Raw genomic sequence first — 11,238 nt, 5'->3', positions numbered from 1 at the left:
CCCCTAAAGCTAGAAAAAAAAACGAAATGTGAGCATGGTCCGCCCTTTCGTTAATTTTTTCTACTGTCTATGTTAACATTTGCGTGTGTCAATCAAAATATCGCACTCCTATTATTTTTTGGACCACTGTATGTATGTATTTACATATGTACATATGTATGTGCATAGGTAGGTATGTACATAATTCGCTGGTGCATATTCATTGATAATTAGTTATCAGCATGTACCTTTCTATGTAAATATGTACAAGTATCGAGCCCAAGCCGCCAAAATACCGTAAGCGGCATTTTTACCAAACGTTTCTTTTTGATGTACAACTTTTATGCATTTTTATTCTTTTAAGTGCAGAAAGTCTATAAAACTTACAAGAATATAATTGATATTTCAATAATAAAAGATATTATAAACGCAAAATTACACAAATGTTGGCCGGCCCAGTAGTGCGCAAACAAATTTCCACCCGTGACCTTCAGGCATCCAAAACTGAACACAAACACATTCTTCAAACGCACAAAAACACTTGTATAACGAATATATCAATTAAAATTATTAAAATTCACAAAACAGACTAAAAAAAAACTACTATAAAATCACTATATAAAAGCAAAAACCGCACAGGAACGCAAACTACGCAAATAATCTATTTTAATAACCGCGCTCAAACTGGCGTCACTTTCTGACGATTTGGGGCTATTCATTCGCTATTCTACTATGTGTTGGAAATTCCAATTTGGAATTGTATGCGTGTGCATTTGTGCGTTCGTTTTTTTTTAAGTTGTTTGTTTTTTTTTTGTTTATCTCGTTTTTGCTGCTAGTCTAATGGCCGTTTTTTAGGTCTTCAACAGCACTTCATCTTGCTTTTTGGATGCTGGAGCACCGCATTCATTTTTGCTGTGCTGCTGCTTTCTTATTGTTGTTCTAGTATAAAAGTACCTACGTCTGTACTTTTCAAGTATTGAAATTTATGTACATACATACATATATGTAAATAAATATGCATTATGTATGTTCGTTAGTATGCATAGAAGAAATCGTGAATACGTGTTTATTTCTTTATTTTTAGTGTACTTTGTTTATTTGTTTGGGTTTTTTTCTTTGAATGCTTATTGTATGAAGTGGAAATTGGAAATGGAGGCAGCGCGAATGGAGGATTGATTGTTGGATGTTGTTGTTAGGATTTGCCAGCCATCGGAATTGTCTAAGGTTTTAATTTTTAATGTTTCTATGAATTTTGCATCTACGCTTTTCTGCGAAAATAACCAATCAATTTACAGAAATAATTACCTTAAGAGGTAGAATTTTGTTTACACAATTTAAAGCTGCATACATTTAGCTGCGGTCAAAATTATTAAAAATAAATAAATAAACATAAGTTGCAAGCAAAACCATTCTGAATTGTGGTGCTAATATTTTGATCGCAACTGTATATTTCAGGAAAACTAAACGTGCGTTTGATTATACATATTTTTAATCACGTTTAACTTAAAAAAATGTAAAGATAATTTGCAAAAGTAACAAACAATAAATCAGATACCATTTTATAGTATGTAATGCCTTATCTCCACATTTTCCATTTATACGGTTGGGTTCCTGAGGAGCTCGATAAGTAGAAACTTTCTAAAAAATCACCTCAACTTGTGTGATCACTGCTTTGCGATATTACATATTTCATAGCATTTCTTCTACTAATTAATATGTATTTTATCGGCTATTGGCCTACCAATTAAATAAACAACATCTAAATATACGCAAGTTTAACAGCATACACGTCTCGTGCGTGTTGATTTTGTGAAGCAACACTATGGCGCAACGCACGCAAATATTTGGAGCGATGCAATTCCACTTGCTTCCTCAACATACGCAGACCCCCACATATGTACATACAAACATACACTTTGCCCCAAAAAGACACTGCGAACATAAAATTGAGCAGGCAATAAACTAAGCTAGTGAAATAAAAATTTAAATAAAATTATTACACAAATATTTTGCAGCACAATGTGTAGATTTCCACCGCTTATTAAATTCTCTATTTAATTTTTGGCACCACCGACAAATTAACACTAAACAAAACACTGAGACACGGCAAACGTTTAAAACGCACCGAGACACCAAATATTAGCGAAACGAACTCAAACACGTCGAAGAACACACTGACAAGAGCAAATCGGTAGAAAATTTGCTTGCGCTGTCGCCGCCTGTTTATATTGAATTACTTGCATGTGTTTGTTGGTTGTTGGGTTGTGCAATTGGAGTTGGGGGCTTTGGATACAAAGCAATGGTGGTTGGTTTTAAATGTGTGTGATAAAATGCAGCGAATGAGTGGAGCAGAAAAAAAAACAAGAAATAACAACGCAAAATGAAATGTCAGAAAGCGCCTAAATTTCCGTTAGCGGCGAGTAGCAGCAAAGTTTTACAGGGTGACACCAATGACGAGTATATCCGCGACAGGGTGTAAACGGCTTAACCACACCGAAGAATGTAAATAGATTTACGTTCTTTGGATTTACCTTCTTTGAAATGGCTAAAAGCGCAGTTAGTCAACGACGTAGCGTAAACGTAGGTTGAGGTACCTAGCAGCATATAAAATTTACTCTTGATAGAGAAAGAGAAAAGCAATGGCAACGTCACCGCCATGCGGTGGTGAGTTTTCGTTAACACGCGAATCCCATAAGGTAGATCGTGTCTGCGTCAACCTACGTGTACGTTACGTCGTTGACTGTTTGAGCTTTAAGAAATTTTCTTGCCTCATTATTTCTTGTGGAAAGAGTGAGGCAACAGGTTGTGAAGTATCAGATGTTAATATCCCTTGGACTCACGCGAAATAATGGCAATTTTTTCTAGACCGTTTTAATGAGACCTGCATACTGGCCTTAAAACAGCTTTTTCATTAGGATCTGTAAAAGGTGTAGACGTGGGGTAATCGTACGATCTGCAGCCAATGCCCGTATATATCGAGTGGAAAATTTTCGATGTATCTAAGCAAAAGATTGATATTTTCGATGCATCGATGTTTTTGCTACATTCCTAGGAAAGTGGGAAAGCCGCATATATAAACAAAAAAACAAACATTGCACATTTAAGTGGTGTTATTAAAATATATATAATAAATTAATTATATTTGTTAGTAATAGAGTAGCAAATTTCTAGGAGCGCGTCTTGTCAACCGCATCTATTAATTACTCTTATATTCCATAGATTTCGTTGGAAGAGATTGCGAGTAATTGTTTGCAAAGCACGTCTTGACCCCGCCGCTAATAGCAGCCGGCGCATAGTATTTCTTATTGAATTAAAATTTACAAAACTCAGTTCAGTCGCATTTGGTTCGTCGTGTAGTTAGCAAGTTTAACGCGTGACTGCAGGAATTGGTTACCGTGACTGAATATGAAAAACAGTTTTATACTACTGCAGAATGTATTGTTTCTGCAGGCAATGCTCTTGGCAGTCGTAAGTTGCTGATCCGGCTTGGCAGGTTTTCCCATTTCATTAACTCGTATTTTCTCATTTTCCCCACCCATAGACCGTGCGTGCATATGCAGCTGTTTCTGCTCGATCCTCAAGCAGTAACGCACTGAAATCAGAAGCGCGAACATTCTTCGAGCGTGAAAACGAATTTCTACGTCAGCGGCGTCGCAATGAGTTCGTTACCTCCTATGAGTACAATACCAATGTTACAGAGGAAAATCGGAAAGCAATGATTGCTGTGGCTACCAAAAATGCAGCCGCAAATAAGGAGATGACACGCAAAGTAATCGCATCGGGATACATTGACTCAACTGATGAAGACATCAAACGACAAGCCACTATACTTGGTGATTTGGGTATAGATGTATTACCTGAAGATGACTATAAGGAATTGTTAAATGCCGTCAGTTCGATGCAGTCAAATTATGCCACAGCCACGGTTTGCCCATACAATAAAGAGGGGAATTGTACGCTGCAGCTAGAGCCACATATACAGGAGCGACTTTCGAATAGTCGCGACCCCAAAGAACTGAAGTACTACTGGCGTCAGTGGTACGACAAGACGGGTACACCAATGCGCGAGAATTTCAAAAAATATATTGAATTGAGTCGGAAGTCAGCGCGTCTGAATGGTAAGATGCCGGCATTTTAGTACTGATAAGAGCCGTTTTTTTTTATGTGTATGTACCTACTAAGGCGAGTGCTTCGTATACATACGTACATATCGCACACCTAAATCTAAAGTGAGCTAACTCAATATTCAGAGTGGGAAATTTAATTGCTGTGGATCGTATAGATTCAACGCAATTAATACAAAAATAGTAGATTTTTAGTTAATTTATACTGTATATAATCATAAAAAAAATATGTCCATTAATTGGTTGTTAGTCCTATGAATTGATTTATGCAAAAAGCGCCCAATTTTTTTTTGGAGTTGGCCGCACTTTAGATCGAAGTGTGCGATATGTACATACATTTGTATGAGCCATGTGCGGCACAGAAGTCGCGTAAGTTGATAAGAAGAGTTAAAATGAAACTTCTGGTACTTAAGTAAATTGAAGGGAGAAAAATCATTTCTAGTCTGGAAAACATTTAAATATTATGTAATACATACCGATGGCTTATATTCAATACCCATCTGTCTGCACTTTTCACAAAAATGAGATTCTGATATAGAAATCCACCTAAGACTTGACTGCCATCGGTGATATTAACGCTTGACAGAAGAATTTACTATTAAATTGCTAACTCAGAATTAACATCAGTGATGACAGGTTAGTCCCACATAGGTTCTAACATCGCAAAGTAGTTTTTGTGAAAATTGCAGATAGGGGGATTGAATATAAGCCCTCGGATTCATTTATTATTGTATTACATACACTTACTCAAGTCTTATCTCTTTACTATCACTGCATCTTTTTATTCATTTTAATAGCCTATTCCTCCTACGCCGATTATTGGATTCACTTTTATGAAGATCCCGATTTCGAGGCAAATCTAGATAAGGTATATAAAGCTATTATACCGCTCTATCGCGAAATACACGGTTACGTACGTTATCGCCTACGCGCCTATTATGGTGATGCAATCGTGCCGGAGAATGGCAACATCCCCATGCATTTGCTGGGTAATATGTGGGGACAACAATGGGATAATGCATTGCCGCTGTTTACACCCTACCCCGAAAAGCCATTTGTAGATGTGACCAGCGAGTTGCAGCGCCAAAACTACACTGTACGCAAACTCTTCGAATTGGGTGATCAATTTTTCCAATCGCTAGGCATGCGCGCGTTGCCCAACAGCTTTTGGGATTTAAGTGTGCTGACACGACCGGCAGATCGTGAAATTGTTTGCCACGCCTCGGCTTGGGATTTGTATCAGGATAGCGATGTGCGCATTAAAATGTGCACCGAAATTGATACACACTATCTGTATGTGGTGCATCATGAACTTGGGCATATACAATACTATTTACAATATGAAAATCAACCGACTGTTTTTCGTGCGGCGCCAAATCCTGGCTTCCATGAGGCTGTAGGTGATGTTATAGCACTTTCAGTTGCCACGCCGAAGCATCTCAAATCGATTGGACTCTCGAATGTGGACAAGTTGGACGAAGAGAGTCGTATCAATGAGTTGTTCAAGACTGTGAGTACTTATGCTCGCGATTTTTTAAGTTCTGTCGAATAAATTTTAAATTCTCACTTTCAGGCGCTTAAAAAAATTGTGTTCTTGCCCTTCGCTTACACAATGGACAAATACCGCTATGTTGTGTTCCGCGGTGACGTGGATGAGTCTAAATGGAATTGTGCTTTCTGGCAAATGCGTTCTGAGTTTTCGGGCTTGGAACCGCCCGTGCGACGCACCGACGCCGATTTTGATCCGCCAGCAAAGTATCACATTGATGCTGATGTCGAGTACTTGCGTTACTTTGCTGCACACATTTTCCAATTTCAATTCCACAAGGCGATGTGCATTAAAGCTGGCCAGTACGTAAAGGGGGACCCGGAGAAAACACTGGATAACTGCGACATATATAACAGCAAAGAAGCTGGGGAAGCGTTCGGGTTGGCAAATTATTATTTGTTAGTAACATTTATTACAGAATTAATTGAAATTTTGTGCTTCTTAGCAAATTCCTTTCAATTGGCGGCTCGATACATTGGAAGAAAGCACTAAAGGAGTTTACCGGCGAAACTGAAATGGATCCAGCTGCGCTTATGGAATATTTTGAACCACTTAGCAAGTGGTTGCATGCAGAAAATCAACGCTTGAAAGTGCCACTCGGCTGGGGCGATACCGATAGTGAGTGTTGCCTTTGCAATTTTTTTTAGTAGATATACATTTAATAGTTATGGTCATTAAAAATTCCCTTATGTTAAGTTTAAGTTTGTGAGATATTTGAATTTTGTATCATCGTTTCTTTGCAGAAGTTGCCGGTGACTGCTGTCCAGCATTCAGTACTTGACAATTAGCCAAGCTAAGGGACAACGAATTTTGTGAAAATGCTGAAACTTGTACAAGAATTTAAAAAAAAAACTCAAATGAACGCAAGTCGTCCCGTAGCTGTCGCTGGCTTTTTAAATAACGGATTTTGGTTTTTTAACGTTTAACTTTGAGATTAAAGAGATTTTATACGATCCAAATTTGTAAATTCTAAATTAGCTATTTTTTATATTCCCGGTCGCTGTGCATATATAAATAAAATATGTTCACCTAGATTTATATTCGGAAATCACTGTGCGCCAATGGAACTTTCTAAAGATGTATAAGCAACGCTTTATGATGCTACTGAAAGAACCACTGAAGCTGAAGGGAGTTTACTGCTGATACACAAAGCGACATTCTTTCTATGTCTATTAGATCTGACTTATTACTTGACACATTTAACGTTTAAAAAACACACACATTGCATAAGTGCAAGGTTAATATACATAAACATTTTATAAACCTTGTTACTAATTTAAGTGCATACAACATTTCCAAAGCATCAACTTTTACCTAGAAAGCCAACACTCAGTGAGCAAATAATTACTTGGCAACATCTGGGGAGCTGACGATCATAACAAAATTTTATTTGTAGTGTTAAATAAACAAAAGGGTAGAGGTTTCTTTGTATGCTTATAAAAGCGGAGAGTAGTGGACTTCTGAGTTTGCCGGCAACGCGGACGCGTATCAGAGTTTCTCTTCGCCAGTAAAATATTACAAACGGAGCACAGGTATACGGTCATTGCTCTGTTTATATTATTATACGAGTTTGCTTCCCTAAGATTTTTTTTTTATCACAGATAAGATATGTACACGTATGTATTGTATATATGCCAAGTACGTAAGCCGCGGGATTGATCAATACAAGTTTGTTCAGCCAACATTATGCCTATCTCAATCGGCTTCTCTATCTTCTTCGATATCTCACAATTGTTTGCTGGCAATAATAATAACGATGATGAAGATGAGGAGAACTCACGCTGGCGTCGACATGCTCAATATCTCAATTTGTTAATTTTCACACTCATTTTTCTAACCACATTGGCCCTGATACATTTTGACGACAATGATTCCAGTAGTAATGTGACCAAATAGTTCACAATCGATCGACGCAGTGCTTAAGCTTGCGCGCTATAAAAGTCAGCCAATAGCTGCTCAGCGGTTTAGTTTATGTGCCACGCTTTTCATGCGCGTGACTTCCTGTTTCTTGGGTTCCTTTGAAGTTTGAAGGTGGGTGATTTTTCCAAATAAAAAATAAAATGTGAAAATTAAATACAAATAATTAAAAAATTGGTGAAACGTGAAGAACTATTTTGCCTGGAAAATAATTGCGGCACATGCATGTGCAAAAAAAATTTATACATACATATGTATACATATGTATATTTGTATAATTTGAACGATTTATGAGGCAGCCGCTGTGGTGTAGTGGTAAGCAGTGAATAAAATGTCGCTTACATCTTTTTGGCGGCTAGGGCCCGACATCTTCGAGATGTTCTTTTAGCTAGATATTAGGTATAGTACCGACGTTTCCAACTTCGCGCTCATTAACTGACTCAACTGACTGTCGTTGTGGTTGTTCTTTCAACAGCATACAATTTTCCCCAAAGGGTTTTTAGGAAATCAGCTGGAGTGATCTGTGTCATTCCTGTTGCGTAGATATATCACGTTTCCTGGGATTCAATTCTCTAAGAAATTCATTGTGATTTTTCCGTCGGATCCAAAGACTGTTCAAAGGAATAATATCGAAGCGGGTGGCTATATGTCGTTCGAATGGACACCGACGCTCCAAGCTCTAGGGAAATGAGGGAGAGGTTGTTGTTGTTGTAGCGGTTATTACGCCCCGCTCGGGTCGGTTCATCCGTCAACGTTGTTGTCTGTTTCAGCTAAGGGGAGGCCCAGGAAGTGTGCGACTTCCACAGGGTCTGTCCATAAGGATAGGAGCGTCAGCTGGGTGGGGTTCTCAGGGAATGTGAAGAGGTGCCGAGAGTCATGTGGCGACTCTCCACACTCCGGGCATTGGTTGGGCACATCCTCAGTAATCCTGCTCAGGTATGAGTTAAGCCTACTGCAATAGCCAGAGCGAAGTTGGGCTATTGTGGTGCGGGTCTCCCGAGGCAGACAAAGTTCTGTCCCGTTCACGTCCGGTGGTTGTGTGCCCAGAACGGCATTCACAGGGCGGGAGTCTACATAAATCGAGACTGATTCCCTGTGAATGCCGCTCAGGGCCTGTCGGTAGGCTGACGGGTCCAGAGGTTGTGTAATGAACCTACTTGAGGAAGCTATCACCTAACCTGTTCAGCATCTACCTCTCCGAAGCCTTGCATCTCCTCTCAAAGAGTCTTAATCATCTTCTTTACGCAACTCCCTCAGTGAGTTGCGTAAGTCCTTCATTCTGCGAAACCCACAAATCTTCGCCGCTAAGTCCACGGCTGTCTTATTGACCACCAGGACGAAAGAAGTTAGGTTGGGGCTGGACACGTCGATGGTGGGAAAATTCCAATCGTAAATCACCCACGAATGCCGAGTGTAAATTTGGACAACCAGCACTCGTTCTCGGCCCACCCTTAAAAATCAGCAAGAAGCTCTGAGGTAGGAACAAATATATTAAGTTGCCTGCTTGCAGAGCTTGAAGAACAGACGTGGTGACATGATGGCCACGTTTAAGGCCATTGGACGACTGGTGGTTAACTACACCGTTCAACTCGGATCGCGTTGGTGAGCAGTCTCAATTCATACGCATCAATCAATTCGCATCAACAGTATTCTCCAAAAACATCTAATATGTATATGGAAAGAAAGATTGGATTGGAAAAATAAAATAGGAAGCGCCATATGTAGCGGGGAAAACAATTAATTTTGTTTTTAAATTCTATTTAATTTTTTAATTAAAAATAAAATAAATATTAAATAGAATAAAATTGTTCCAAATATTGCCTATAGCAATAATAAAGTGATAAGAAAACGAGTCATTCAGCTACATAATAAGAAAGCGACGCGATCGGGCGAGTTGCAGACGTTTTAGAGCGACTGGCAATAAGAAATCGATACGATGGCGATATTGTCGGCAATAAATTTGTTGCCGAGGGCGACATGTTTTCTTATTGCCGGCAACGAAAATTGGCTGGTGGGTACATACATATGTACATATGTATGTATGTAGGTACTTTGCAGTTGTTGCGTGAAGTTATCTCGTGCCACCGATATTGATAAGCGCTGCTGTTAAGAACACGTACTCGTACTGAAACTAGCCATATAACCATAAAGGCTAATCGAAGTCATATAGGCGTTAGTCGTGCTGTCGCACATTAACATCATAAATCATTTAGAAATGAATTATAATACATACTTCATTTGAAGTACGGAGCTACTTTCTTATATTTTATTATAATTACGAGGGTCACTAAAAAGACTTAAGAATTCGCAACACTAATGCAATAAGTCGATTTGATCTACATATGTTTGTATCGTAAAATTTTATATTTTTATACATACATATAACGTTTTTAAAATATTTTACCGTACGAGCGCTCTTTGTTTTGTTTACAGTTATTTCAAAGTTTAAATTTGGCAAAATTGTTTTATTAAAACAATTAATTTTTAAGAAAAGAATACAACCGACTCCAATGCTTATAAAAAAGTTTAGGAGTACAGTTAATTTCTTCATGATGCAATGATTGGAACTAAACCAGAAAAAAATTACCCAAAAAATATTCCGATGAATTGATAACCTCCTTTTCTATTGAAGTCGGTTAAAAAAGGTTTTCGTTGAGTGGACACCTTTCCAATAGACACCGACGCTCCAGCTCTGAAAGTACTCAATTCGTAACCTGCTGGTGGTAGCAAAGAAAGAGGGAAGTCTCCACTGCGACGGAAAGACCAAGTCGAGAAGGACATAGCTTGGGTAAGATTTGATGATGAAGGAAATGAAACACCATAAGTTTACAATTCTACATATTATCTTCTTCTTATTTGGCGCTGTAACCGCCTAAACGATTTTGGCCGAGTTCAGCAAAGCACGCCAGTCGTTTCGCTTCTGTACCAACTGACGCCAATTGGAAACGCCAAGTGAAGCCAAGTCCTTCGCCACCTGATCTTTTCATCGCAGTGGGGGCCTCCCTCTTCCTCTGCTACCATCAGCGGGTTCCGAGTTAAATACACTTTCAGAGCTGGAGCGTCGGTGTCCATTCGAACGACATGGCCAAGACAGCAGAGCCGCTGTATTTTAATTCGCTGCATTATGTCCATGTCGTCGCGGTACTCGCCGTCGTCAACGCGTAAAGGCCCGTAAATCTTCCGCAAAATCTTTCACTCGAACACTCCAAGAGCCGCCTCATCGGATGTTGCCATTGTCCATGCTTCTGCGCCATATACCAGCACGGGCATGATGAGTGACTTATAGAGCGTGGTTTTCGTAAGTAGATAGAGGACTTTACTCCTGAATTGCCTACTCAGTCCAAAGTAGCACTTGTTGGCAAGAGTGTTTCTGCGTTGGATTTCAATGCTGACATTATTATCGGTGTTAGTGCTGGTTGCCAAGTAAACGAAATTCTCTACTTTCTCGAAATTGTAACTGTGAACAGTGACGTGGGTGCCAAGGCGCGAATGTGCTGACTGTTTGTTTGATGACAGGCGATACTTCGTCTTGTCCTCGTTTACCACCAGACCCATTCGCTTTGCTTCCTTATCCAACTTGGAAAAGGCAGAACAGACTTCGCGGTTTTTGTTACCGATGATATCGATGTCATCGGCATAAGCCAGCAATTGCACGCTCTTGTAGTACAT

The 11,238-nt window shown here is 39.2% G+C and overlaps 1 protein-coding gene across 1 annotated transcript; it reads left to right on the top strand.

Annotated features, from left to right (window-relative positions):
- The first annotated feature begins 3,120 nt into the window (after nt 1-3,120).
- LOC118735545 (angiotensin-converting enzyme-related protein) lies at nt 3,121-6,686 on the top strand. Its single transcript, XM_036465351.1, has 6 exons — nt 3,121-3,447; nt 3,521-4,097; nt 4,901-5,613; nt 5,677-6,032; nt 6,098-6,270; nt 6,396-6,686. Exons 1-6 carry the CDS (start codon nt 3,385-3,387, stop codon nt 6,431-6,433), a joined length of 1,920 nt encoding a protein of 639 aa, XP_036321244.1. The 5' UTR covers nt 3,121-3,384; the 3' UTR covers nt 6,434-6,686.
- The last annotated feature ends 4,552 nt before the right edge of the window (nt 6,687-11,238 follow it).

Source organism: Rhagoletis pomonella, unplaced genomic scaffold (genome assembly GCF_013731165.1).
Source record: "Rhagoletis pomonella isolate Grant_MI unplaced genomic scaffold, Rhpom_1.0 Rhpom_scaffold_00003, whole genome shotgun sequence".
Lineage (NCBI taxonomy): Eukaryota > Metazoa > Arthropoda > Insecta > Diptera > Tephritidae > Rhagoletis > Rhagoletis pomonella.
Note: the sequence above shows the minus strand (reverse complement) of the source record. Positions and strands in the feature narration are given on the sequence as shown.